This window comes from Archocentrus centrarchus, chromosome 2 (genome assembly GCF_007364275.1).
Source record: "Archocentrus centrarchus isolate MPI-CPG fArcCen1 chromosome 2, fArcCen1, whole genome shotgun sequence".
Lineage (NCBI taxonomy): Eukaryota > Metazoa > Chordata > Actinopteri > Cichliformes > Cichlidae > Archocentrus > Archocentrus centrarchus.
The window spans coordinates 2,377,911-2,391,535 of NC_044347.1; the positions used below are offsets into that span (position 1 = coordinate 2,377,911).

Genomic DNA, 13,625 nt, shown 5'->3' on the forward strand with positions numbered 1-13,625 from the left:
TGTGTGCATCTAATTTTATTAGACGCACAGATTCTTTCTATATGGAACCCCGCAAGGGACATGGGGGAAAAAAAAACATGGGAGGAAAAAAAAAGAGGCAGTTTTGCGAGATCTCACAAAACTTTTCAATATTAGGACATACACTTCCACGTTAATCTTGATATGGCAGTGTCAGTGAGGATGAAAGGTTTGGCGAGAGACTGCCAGCAAAAGTCGCCTTTATTTATAATTCAGTTTTGTTACTGTTGGCCGTAACCACGCCAAAACTGTACAGGCATGAATGAACCCGGCTGACTGTCTCGCTCTCTTTCATTCATTCATGCCTGTACAGTTTTGGCGTGGTGGCCTTCGGAAGGTTTCCCGAACAGGTCAGAATATTTTTTGCCTGTTGTACGATCGGATAAAAGGCCTCTCCAAACCAAGCTGAATTTTAGCCCACCTCTGTTTATGCCTGTACAGTTTTGGAGTGGTTACGGCCAACAGTAACCGCTCAATTATAAATTAAAGGCGACTTTTGCTGGCAACCTCTCGCCGATCCTTTCAACGTCCTCAGGGACGCTGCCGTATCAAAATTAACACGGAAAAGCATTCGAGATCTCGCAAAAGTTTTTAATATAAGGACACGCGCTTCCACATTAATCTTGTTACAAACACATACAGCGCTGCCCCGCCCCCTTCTCCTCTCCGCTGTCTGTCAGACCATGGCAGAAAGCTACATGCACCACACAGCAGGCAGAAGGCGCCCATTACCCCACAAGTGGAGTAGTGCGGTAGGCGCTGCTGCGGCGATGGGGGGAGGGGGGCGGTCATGCCGCCCTAGATGAGAAGCCGCCCTGGGCGGCTGCCCATATCGCCCATATCAGAAACCGCCACTGCTGATGACGTTTCACAAGTCCAGGAAGAACACAGCCAAGGACTTTTATTGTGAAAAGAAACAGGAAAAGCCATTTTCGCACATGCGTACAGATTCGGGATGCGAAAGTGAGGGACAGGTTTAAAATGTTTCCTTTCGATAGAGATCGATCCTGATCAAACTTGGATCATCTTCAGTCTACAGTCTCCACCTCCATGTTCTTCCTCATTGGCTGGAAACGTTGTGGACTTTGCCACATTTACAGGTCAGTTGTGTAAACGTTTAACGTGTTTTTGCGGACGTAAAAAGTTTTGAGTCGCAGCTTCAGTACGTTTCAGAAACGCTGCGATGCGTTCACTGACGCAGCGGAGTGTGGCTCAGGGATTTGGGACTGCTGTGAGGGAACGGCAGAGGAGACAAAACTGAAGTCTGAAATAAACTTTGAAGCTGTTGTTGGACCAGAATGTAGCTGTGAGAAGCTCTAATATCTGACCCATATGTCAGCTTTGCGATTATCCGACGGTTCAGGAGAAGCAAAGAAAGGCACGCTGGCGGAAACCGAAATCTCTCAGATGTCACGTTTGCGCACAACTGCGCGGCTTCTTTGTCCACCGCAGGTGTCCCGCATTGACCCAGTTTGATGGGCTCTGTAGTTCTGAATAACAGTTTCCTAAAATCTGGCTCTTATTCAGCAGCTCTGATGAAGACTGAAGGTTATCTCTGCCGTCGAACTGCACATGCGCAGTGACTCACCTGTCCTGGTCCCAGGCCAAAGCAGGAAATGAGGAGTTAACACAAAGTTAAACTTGATGCAGATTTCGTGATTTGTGGTGGCAACTGTTACAGTTAAAACGAGATGCTGCCAAGGATGAAACCGGTTCCACAGGGATTTTTTTTGTTTGTTTGTTTTTTCGTATCACACGTGGGAGAAGTGAAAGCACGCAGCACATGTGAGTCTAGAAGAAATGTGCGTCTCAAAAAGAGACGTCCCAGATTATATGGATGCATTTCTACTAATTTCAGCCAAAGTTACAGCCGTGTAAATAATGCTTAGGTGCATATTCTGGACCTGCCTGCAGATCATCCGGTGATGGCAAAAACTGTGGAGATCTACAAGATTGGATCGGTTGATTGTATTACTGTGGCCGTATTTAATGAGTTAATTTAAAATTATTATTATTAAAATGATTTATGGCTATGTGTTTGATAGGTAGTTTGAATACATGGATTTAATATGGTCACCTTGTTACCAAGTGATTTATTTTGTTTTTCAGAAAACACAAAAAACTGAACTAAATATTGAAAATGTTCATTAATAATTCTACTCAAAAAGGTTATGACAGTAGATGACATTCTATTACAATGACTGTCAATTTTGTAATATAAGAGGACAATTTTTTTTTTATCATGCTTTTGTGACTTAAGCAATTTTAAATATTCAGCTCTGTCAACATGAAGCATAACTAACTACATAAACATAATTATGAGGGGGGGGGGCTCTTCTTTGCTGGGTTCTTGGCTGATGCGGCAAATTTTCAAAGAGGTGATGGCACCCAACAGGAATGACATGTTTCATAGTCCAGAGATCCTGGAGCGTTCTCGCCTTGATGGGCGGAGCATTTGGAAACATTCCTGTCCATGCTATTGGCTCATTTGGCACCTTTGTCCTCTGTGGCAGTGCTTCCCACTCAGAGGCCTCCGTGATGGACAGCTTCAAATGGATTTTGCCTTCACTGCTGAACTGAAGAGCCTCCAAATCATGCAGTTGGATCTCCAACCTCCTTGCCTTGTGTGGTGTTAATGAAGTAAGCTGCATTCAGGAACTCATCCTGTTTAAGCACTTTCACATGGATTTATTGCTGTAGTTAGGCTGCCTTCATTTTGTCTTCATGGTGGCAGCTGTGACTCAGGATGTAGAGCAGGTCCTCTACTAATCAGAAGGCTGGTGGTTCGATTCCTGCCTGCTCCACTCTGTATGCCAAAGTATCCTTGGGCAAGATACTGAACCCCAAGTTGCTCTCCAGTGCAATCATTGGAGTATGAATGTGTGAATGTTATAGTCAGCACTTAGCTGTAGACCAGGGGTCAGCAACCTTTAACACTCAAAGACCCATTGCGACCCGGTTTCCACAGAAAAGAAAACACTGAGAGCCGCAAATACTACTGGAAGCTGGTAGTCACTACCAGCTTTTGCGAGTGACGCATATATTGAGAGATGAAAAATAATAAAATTATTTTATTTAAATATTTCAAGGTCACAATTTTGAACTACAACAAAAACCGATCTAACAAAATGTGTCCCTCCAGCTGTTTCCTGGTTGCTCCACCTGACTTCAACGTCTCAGTAATGACTCTGCCTCTTTCTGCTGCAGACAGACTGTGAAACAGCTGCTGCTGTTTTTGCTGAAAAACTGGGGGCTGCAGGAGCTTAATGCTGTAATGCTTTTTATTCACAAGCATTCTCCTAAATACGTTTCTACTGCAGGTCTATTTTTAGTCGCTAATCAGGGAACAAAGCATAAAAAACATTTTGACGGAGCCCCTCAGTACAGGGAGGCTCTCTGCAGTACGATTGCTAAAGCTAATGACAGCCTCCTCTAGCAAACTGGCAGTGACGTGAGGTTTGTGAATATTTAATGTGAGGTCAAAGTTTTTTGTGTGTGTGTGTGTGTGTGAGGGGGTCTCTCTTTTTAAATGAATTAAAAAAAATAAACATGTATTATCTAACCTTTGTTTGAAGATGCGCCCATCCTTCTCCCTATCCTGCACTGCTGCAGCACTGCCCCCCCATCGGTGTGGTGCGCTTACTTTCTGCCTCCCCCCGTGTATTTTCAATGCACATTTATGACCCATTATAAAGAATAAACATGTCGCACACATTCATTCAGTATATTAGACAGACTGTGGAACATCAGCATGTGCAGCACAGGTGTAACCCAACATGTAACGCAGCTCAAAAAAATAAAGGGAACGCTCAAATAACACATCCTAGATCTGAATGAATGAAATATTCTCATTGAATACTTTGTTCTGTACAAAGTTGAATGTGCTGACAACAAAATCACACAAAAATCATCAATGGAAATCAAATTTATTAACCAATGGAGGCCTGGATTTGGATTCACACAAAATGAAAGTGGAAAAACACACTACAGGCTGATCCAACTTTGATGTAATGTCTTTAAAACAAGTCAAAATGAGGCTCAGTATTGTGTGGCCTCCACGTACCTGTATGACCTCCCTACAATGCCTGGGCATGCTCCTGATGAGGTGGCGGATGGTCTCCTGAAGGATCTCCTGCCAGACCTGGACTAAAGCATCCGCCAACTCCTGGACAGTCTGTGGTGCAACGTGACGTTGGTGGATGGAGCGAGACATGATGTCCCAGATGTGCTCAATCGGATTCAGGTCTGGGGAACGGGCGGGCCAGTCCATAGCTTCAATGCCTTCATCTTGCAGGAACTGCTGACACTCTCCAGGCACATGAGGTCTAGCATTGTCCTACATTAGGAGGAACCCAGGGCCAACTGCACCAGCATATGGTCTCACAAGGGGTCTGAGGATCTCATCTCGGTACCTAATGGCAGGCATGCTACCTCTGGCGAGCACATGGAGGGCTGTGCGGCCCTCCAAAGAAACGCCACCCCACACCATTACTGACCCACTGCCAAACCGGTCATGCTGAAGGATGTTGCAGGCAGCAGATCGCTCTCCACGGCGTCTCCAGACTCTGTCACGTCTGTCACATGTGCTCAGTGTGAATCTGCTTTCATCTGTGAAGAGCACAGGGCTCCAGTGGCGAATTTGCCAATCCTGGTATTCTCTGGCAAATGCCAAGTGTCCTGCACGGTGTTGGGCTGTGAGCGCAACCCCCATCTGTGGACGTCGGGCCCTCATACCATCCTCATGGAGTCGGTTTCTAACCGTTTGTGCAGACACATGCACATTTGTGGCCTGCTGGAGGTCATTTTGCAGGGCTCTGGGAGTGCTCCTCCTGTTCCTCCTTGCACATGGCGGAGGTAGCAGTCCTGCTGCTGGGTTGTTGCCCTCCTACGGCCTCCTCCACCTCTCTTGGTGTACTGGCCTGTCTCCTGGTAGCGCCTCCATCCTCTGGACACTACACTGACAGACACAGCAAACCTTCTTGCCACAGCTCACATTGATGCGCCATCCTGGATGAGCTGCACTACCTGAGCCACTTGTGTGGGTTGTAGAGTCTGTCTCATGCTACCACGAGTGTGAAAGCACCACCAACATTCAAAAGTGACCAAAACATCAGCCAGAAAGCATAGGTACTGAGAAGTGGTCTGTGGTCCCCACCTGCAGAACCACTCCTTTTTGAGTGTGTCTTGCTAATTGCCAATAATTTCCACCTGTTGTCTATTCCATTTGCACAACAGCATGTGAAACTGATTGTCAATCAGTGTTGCTTCCTAAGTGGACAGTTTGATTTCACAGAAGTTTGATTTACTTGGAGTTAAATTGTGTTGTTTAAGTGTTCCCTTTATTTTTTTGAGCAGTGTAATTTAGTTTTAGTCATAATTTAGTCACATGAATAGTTTCAGTCGAATTATCGTAAGAATATAGTCGAATAAATCTACAGTGGATTTAGTCGTCTAAAATATAAAGGGTGTAAAATGTAAATGCTTTTTCTTAATTTCCTTTTAATTAGTCATTATACACGCACAAATTAAACATTTATTTAAAGTTATGGAATATTATTAATAATATTAACATTAGTGTTTCACCTGCTTCCCACACACCTGATCATTAACACCACCTTACTGAGATAATCCAGCGTTTTACAGCAGGACGCTCTGAAAGGTACAGGGCAGTGTTCAGGACTAAGATTATAAATAATCCACCGCGGTGTGGAGATTTTCTCTAAACACAAACTGGGAAAAACACTTTACCCTGCATGACATTAAAATGCTGACCTTTGCATGGAGATCTGGGTGACTGGTTTGCAGATGTTTAAGATTTGTCGTGTTTTTACCCGAGATAGTCGCCCCACATGGTTTACACATCGTTTTGTTTGTCACAACGTCAAAGGACAAATGTGTCCATACATCGGCTCTTCTCTTTCTCCCTGCTGACATTGGTTACATAACTTTGGTCATTAGTTCTATCAGAAGTAACGACCAATCACAGGCTAGTTTGGTCTTCCCGGGTTTAGAGCAAATTTGTGCAACTGTGCGTTTGATTGGATGTTTTCCTAACTTTTCCCGCCCTGTCACAAAATTAAATCAGTTCTGATTGGATTTCGTCCCCACCAAGCATTTTTGTCTCATTTTCATTTGTTGGTGAAAGTATCAATTAATTTCATTATCGTTTTTATCCTTTTAGGTAGTTTTAATTTAATTATCATCTCATTTTCGTCATGAAAAAAGGGTCGTTGACAAAAACTATGATGAAAATATTTCATCAACTAAATTAACACTGCTGTTGAGGTCACCTGAACAAAGGCGTGAGCGGGAGTTGAGACACCTGGGGAGGGAGCTCAGGATCAGACTGTAAACAGAGGAAAGGTGGTGACGTAATCCACCTCTCTGCTCAGTGATGGTTGTTCACAGTGATGCTTCTTTTACTCCTCAGTCACATATGGGATCATCCTGAAAAACTGTCATTGCCTTGTGCTCACTTGTATTAAGCTACATCAGGAATGACTGCGCATGCGTGCACCGTAAATGTGCACAAGCTGCCTCTAGACACTGCACAGCAGGTGTACTACAATACCAGGCAGGTTATGTTATAATTACTAATATTGTGTTCAATTTTGTGAGATATTTGTCAAATATAAACACAAAAGTTTAATGTAATTTTTGTTATACACAATTTCTAGTTATCAGAGTACAATACAGTTTTCTAATTTCTCATGTAACATAAAAAGAGGCAAAACCTGTGGAGGAAATACTGTAACAGTCACATATTCTGGAGCCTTCATAGATTAAACTTTTGTTCTGACTAAAAAACCTGAATAAAAGATTCATGGCTATGCAATATTCATAGCTCAGTCTATGTTATAGTAAATATCATCAGTTAACAAAAGGGGATGAGACCAGAATCATGGAAATAACATCAGTGGCTATGTCTTAGCCACTGATGTTAGCCACTGTCTTATTGAAGAGCTTGTAAAACAGCCTAAATCACAGTCTTGATAAAGGCTGTTATATTAAATGTGTAAAACTGCAGGATCTGTTCTGCTGAGGAGGCAGGTGAGTTCACCAGCATCACGAGGAAGTGATTTAGGCCAAAAAAATCAGTTTTCCCAAAAAATGACGGGCCATCATTTTTAACAAGGTGATGATATTAACAATTGTTGTAATGTTGCTTTGTTACCACAGGATAGCGCATTTAGACTGCTTTTAACATGACTATTATGATGAGCTCAAATAAGGGAAACCTGCAGAGACCACACTGTGCTTTTTTACAGCTGCAGAGTCAGTTTCAGCTAATCATGCATGAAACCTCCCAGTGTAATAATCACAAACTGTTATATAATTTAAAAAGAATGAGAGGAGGGCTCAGAGAAGAAGACTGATCAGCAGAAAAATAATTAATGGTGAAAAAAGAGCAGAGTTTGTGGTTTTTGTGTTGTAAATTGATTTTTTCCCCTTTTTTTTAACTTAAATTAAGCAGTTACAGCTTTTCATTATAATGAATTAGTGAGTGTTAAATGAATAATGATTATTTGAACACAGATAGAATCATGAAGATGTGCCTGGTATCCAAATGTAGGTAAAAGAAAAAAAAAAAGTCATTTCTTATGTTATCATGTGTTCTAGCAGCCATCTAGCCCCCATGGTGATATGAACTTTCAAAGTTTACCCAGAATGCACTTTAAGTATCTCCAGTGAATGATCATAAAACTGATCAAACTTCTTTCTGTGTTACAGGCACACAATTGGTGCAATTTAATGAAGCTATGATATCACATTGATGCTCAAAGCATGTTAAAGAAGACATTGTTGACACCAAATGCAAGATTTTGTGGGTAGGTTGTGACACTTGGAGTCGGTGAAAACTTAATCTTTAACAGAGTTGAAGGTGTTTGTCGGGTTGGAAGATTTCATGTGGATATTGGTTTGAGGACTCAAAAATGCTGGCATAAATAAGACCAGCTAAAACTAATGTTGTTAAACATTAATAAACAAAAAAATCATTTTAAATTAAAAGTGAATTCAGATACTTTTCTTTAGATAAAGTTTCCAATCTCGGTGCAGAAATAAACTGAGATGCAATATTTGAATATAATGCATTATAGTGTAACTGAAGATGAGAGCATACAGCAAACTGACTCCCATATCCCATATTGCCATTGTCGTTTCCAAAAAGTGACAAGTTTACGTTTACACGGAGACATTTCAGAAACATCTCCATTTACAAACACAAGACACTGAAACCGCTGTAGTTCCTATTGCCAGACCACAAGTTGGTGGTGTACATATAGGAGCCGCATGTGCGAGTGCTCCAGTAACACTGTGGGAAATCTTGGAGTAATTTTTGAGCAGGATATTTTCTTCAATGCACATATTAAATTAATATGTAGGACTGCTCTTTTGCATCCATCCATCCATTCTCTTCTGCTTATCCTGTTCAGGGTCGTGGGGGGACTGGAACATATCCCAGCTATCATAGGGCGAGAGGCAGGTTTCACCCTGTATATGCTGGGCCGAGGTGGAATCAAACCCAGGCCTTCTAGATGTTATTCTGTGAGGCAGCAGTGCTAACCACCACATCACTGTGCTGCCCACTCTTTTACATTTGTCCAGTATTTCTAATATTAGAAACATCCTTTCTCAGAGTGATGCTGAAAAGCTAATTCATGCATTTATTACTTCTAGGCTGGACTATTGTAATTCATTATTATCAGGCTGTCCTAAAAGCTCCCTGAAAAGCCTTCAGCTGATCCAAAATGCTGCAGCTAGAGTACTGACAGGGACTAGAAAGAGAGAGCAGATTTCTCCCATATTGGCTTCTCTTCATTGGCTCCCTGTTCCTCTTCCCACTGTCACCAAGTGCTGCTCATAGGGGTCATTTTGACTGTTGGGTTTTCTCTGTCATTATTGTAGGGTCTTTACCTTACAATATAAAGCACCTTGAGGTGACTCTTTGTAGTGATTTGGTGCTTTATATATAAAATTGAGTTGAATTTAATTACTGTCACAGCTGTTCTCCAGAGTTTAGAAAGAGTCTGGATAACTTTGAAGATTTTAATACAGCTATACAATTTGAATATTGAATTTTTCTGTTATTGCTGTTGAGGTTCTGTGATTAGTACTGAATTTATCTTGATTATCAAGTTGAAATGATTCTTTATTTTTAATCTGACAACACAGGTAAAAGTCAAGAAGTCAAAATAATTAACAACGTGCTATTCTTTGCTGCTTCAGGTGAAATTCTGACTGCTTCCAGAAAGGAGTTCACCTCTGTGTAAACTACATGGATCAGTGTGAGGACAGAGAGGAGGGAGTCCCTCCCTCTAAAACCACTCTGTGTGGGGAACATGAGAGCCAGACCAAAGCTCAGAGGTGAGATGACCATCTCTAACTGTCCATGACTCTTCTCCATGTCACAGCTCAGCACTCACATCACTGCTGCATCATTATTCACAGGAAAAGACGAGGAACTAAACGTAAACCTGAACCTGGACCTGAACCCAGCTGTGTGTCCTTAAAGAGTGACCGGTCTAAAAGTCCACCCATTGGATTTAAAGTTCAGCGTGCATCTGCTGCAGAGAGGTGAGCTGTTCGTAGCATGAACTCTGTGTCTGTTAAGAGTGACTGGTCAAAGGCTTGTAGTATTGAGTTTAATGAAGGACGACATTCTCCTGCAGACAGGTAATCTGTGTCTCAACATTGTTACTGACTCAGATTCTGCATCAAATAATAATCAATAATAATCAAATCATAATCAAAACCCAGACAAATTTTTAATTAATATGAAACTCTGACTCTTAGCCTTGTCCACCCTAAGGGGAAAATTTTGTTTTATTTTTTGCAATTGATCATCCACCTGGTCTTATCCTCCCAAGATCCAGGCCATTGACTGTTGTCCTCTGTAGTGGACATTAACATTTTCATGCACAACTTTTAATTTTTTCAAGAAACTCAGTTATATCCTGTTGTACTCTAACCAGGACATCCTGGGCTTTCTGGAAATATGTACAAGATTTTGCACAATCCACTAGGACTGGCTACGTGCTGGCTGGGGACTGTTTCCCTCATGGTGTGCAGTCCATCAGATCAGCCCTCTTAGGCCACAGCTAGGATATCCATGCAATTTCTGCAGTCCAATCTGCGAACAAGCAAATCTGCAGAAACCCTGTGTGGTATGGTGGCAGCGATTCAGGCAGTTCACGATGGTCGCTCAGCACTCAATCTGGATCTATCAATCTCTGATTTCCCTGTTTCTTAACCCTTTGACACCGAATGTGTCCATTGTGACACGGCATACTTCAAAAGTGCCGCTGTTCGCGGACTTCCGGCGACAAATACCCTATTACCCCTATATGGCGGTGACGTGCAATTTCTGGGCTTTCAGGAACCATTTGCATTTTTTCGATAGGACAAATGCTTGCGGAGTTACGGTAATACGCCAGCGGATCAACGTTCCTTTGATCAGCCGACTCCGAGCTGATACGCTACGTCTCAATCAGCTGTTTGTCCCTATTGAGGGCAAGTAACGGGCGCTTCAGCAGCGATCGCTCATCGTTAAAGGGTTAAAGGCTTACAGTTCACATGTCTGGACTCTTGGTTCCCCCATGAAACCCCCATAATCTTTGGCACTCTTCAGGATCCCCCCTTAATCTCCTCAACGATGCTAATTTTAAATGCGTTTCCCTTAAAACAGCTTTTCTGAAAGCTGCTTCTTCTTTCTTTAATTCTTCATAAGGTTTGCCCAGAGGTTTCACAGCAATTGCTCCAGGTTTTTTGCCAGAAGGATCAGGGGCATCCTTTGGCCTAACCATGCATTTTCTACCAAAGGCTCTATCCAAGTCCTCCTTTCCTAGTTTGCGCCAACTTTGAGGTCTTGGGCAGACCCAAACAGTCAAAGCTCAGGCTGTCCCATGGGGCTGTGGTGGCCATTCACCAAGGGTATACATTTTTGGGAACTCTCTTCCCATCCTGAGTATGGTGCCACTCATTACAAGGTGTGGCCACTTCATGGGCCTTGTTAAGGGCCATTTGTGCTGCTGCAACATGGTTATGCACTGGAAAACCTAACAGTATATTTTAATAAAAGAAGTAAGTTCATTTAACTTAATCCCATGAAAAAGCTGGAGCCAGCAGGTAACGAGACTATGCTGTAGTAACGCGAGACTTCAACTCGAATCCCGGCAGTATCGAGCAAGGTAGTGAGACAGTGATTGTTAAAGATTTTAGTGATCAATTTTCTTAGCCAGCTTAGTTATAGACAACTTTAAAGGCTATAAAATTTATATTAGCTAGATAGTCACTAACTGAAGTGCACTGGAGGACGGCAAAGAGGACCTGGACAGTCTGCAGATTTATATTGACGGATGTTTCGAGCAAGTTGTCATGGGTAAACAAGACAAGATGCTGACTCCCTCCGGCAACAAAGGAGCTCCATCCACCAAGAGGAGTCGCCCTGAAGATTCCCCAGAGGCCGGTTCTTCACATTCCAGCGATGTGGTGGATAATTTGGAGTCCATAGACAAGAAACTGTCCAGTTTTGACACTCGCCTTTCCATTCTAGAAATTCTCCATAAGGAGTTTCAGGCTCTCCGCGAGTCTGTAGAGTTTAGCCAGCAGCAGGTGGAAAAGCTTGCTGCGGAAAACGCCGTCCTCAGAGAGTTGGTGAATTCCCTCACCGACGGAATGACCCGGCTCTTCGAGGGAAATAAGAAGATAAAAGAAACTGTCATCGGGCTCCAGGCCCGCACCATGAGAGACAACCTCGTGTTTTTGGGAATACTGAAGGCTGAAGAAGACCTGGAGACAACAGTGAAAGAATTTATTCAAACCTACCTGAAGCTCCCGGAGGACACTGAAGACCATCACCTTTGATCGTGTTCACCGCATAGGACCCAAGCAACCCGGAGGACACAGACCGAGACCGATCGTGGACAAATTTGAGCGTTTCAAACAAAAGGAGCTGGTGAAGAGCCGCGGCCGGGAGCTGAAAGGAACGGACTTTAGCGTTAACCCAGGTTTCCCAAGGAGATCCTGGAGCGACGCAGGGTCCTGTTCCCGATCCGGAAAAAACACATCCAAGGAGGCTCCCGAGCTGTCATCGCGGTGGATAAACTTTACATGAACGGACAGCTGTACCGCGACTAGGAAACCACGCCATGGCTGTACTGATCTAACAGGTCACAACAACGCCTTTTTCTGTAACTCTTCATTACTTCTTTTTTTCAGGTTCATTAGACATGTCCGTATATGATAATTAATGCCGGTTCAGTCAGCATAGTGCACTGTTTTGTTAAGAAGTTGAGTTTTTGATCCCTAATAAACCTATGTTCCCTAATAAACCTACTCTTCCTTGGTTTAAGTCACTAGATTCAAACATCTCAAAATTTTTATGGAAAAACAAACCGTCAAGAATAAGCTTAAAAACTTTACAAAAGCCAAAACACAGTGGAGGTCTAGAATTACCAAACTTTTATTACTATTTCTTAAGCAGTAGATTGCAGTATATTTCAAAGTGGATCAAATCCAATTCATTAGACAACCCATGGCTGGATCTAGAACAGGCGTTTTGTGGAAAAATAAAAATCTCAGATTTACCTTTCATTAGTTCCAGTATTAAACATCATAACTGCTATAAAGTCCTTAGTATAAATACCTCTCTGACAGCCTGGTGGGAATTTTTAAAAATAACTAAGTCTTCACTCATCCCCTGTAAACTAACACCCATTTGGAACAATCCAGATATTTGTCAGAAAAAGAAAATGCTGAATTTTCCGTTATGGCGTGATAAGGGTATAAATAACTTAGAACATATTATCCAAGATGGAAATTTTATCACGTTCCAAGAACTTATATCAAAATATAGAATTGGCAACGGTAGATTTCTGGAATATCAACAAGTTAAGTCCGTCCTACAGGGAAGATTTAACCTTAATCAATTGAATCTAGAAATGCCTACTTGGGTAACAGAATTTCTTAACCTCTGTACCCCAAAATTGTTATCAAAATTATATAAATTATTAATAAAAACTGATGATTCAGTTTCCCTCCCAATTACAAAATGGGAGCGTGATCTTTCTGTCAACCTGGATCAAAATTTATGGACAGAAATATGTTTAAATATCTTCAAAATGACTAAAAGACCCCAAATACAACTTGTACAATATAAGATTCTCCATAGAACATACTACACTGGACAAAGGATGTTCCAAATGGGCCTTACACACTCAAACATATGCACCCACTGTACAAGCAATTCAGAGGATAATCATCTACACGCTCTGTGGTCTTGTGTACCAGTTCAGAGATTTTGGCAGAGGATTTGTGAAGATCTATCCACATGGTTTAGCTGTCATATCCCAACTTCCCCCAGACTATGCATCTTAGGTGATGTCAGTGAATTAATTATGGAGTTAAATATATCACACATAGTTCTTACTGCCTTGTGCATCGCTAAGAAGATGATCCTCATGAACTGGAAGACAAAAAATAAACTATGTATTACTCAGTACAGAAATTTATTAGTAGATCATGTTAGTTTAGAGAGAATGTCTGCTTCTTCTAAAAACAAATTGGAGGAATTTGACTCTCTTTGGTTCCCACTGCTCAGCTCCATT

The 13,625-nt window shown here is 42.2% G+C and overlaps 1 protein-coding gene across 1 annotated transcript in view; it reads left to right on the forward strand.

The window, feature by feature from the left end:
* The first annotated feature begins 982 nt into the window (after positions 1–982).
* LOC115791185 (NACHT, LRR and PYD domains-containing protein 12-like) overlaps positions 983–13,625 on the forward strand; it is a 68,855-nt gene continuing 56,212 nt past the window's right edge. The window contains exons 1-3 of the mRNA XM_030745318.1: positions 983–1,118; positions 9,247–9,384; positions 9,469–9,594. Coding sequence (XP_030601178.1) covers positions 9,296–9,384; positions 9,469–9,594 — 215 coding nt within the window. The 5' untranslated portion in view covers positions 983–1,118; positions 9,247–9,295. The remainder of the gene's footprint in view (positions 1,119–9,246; positions 9,385–9,468; positions 9,595–13,625) is intronic.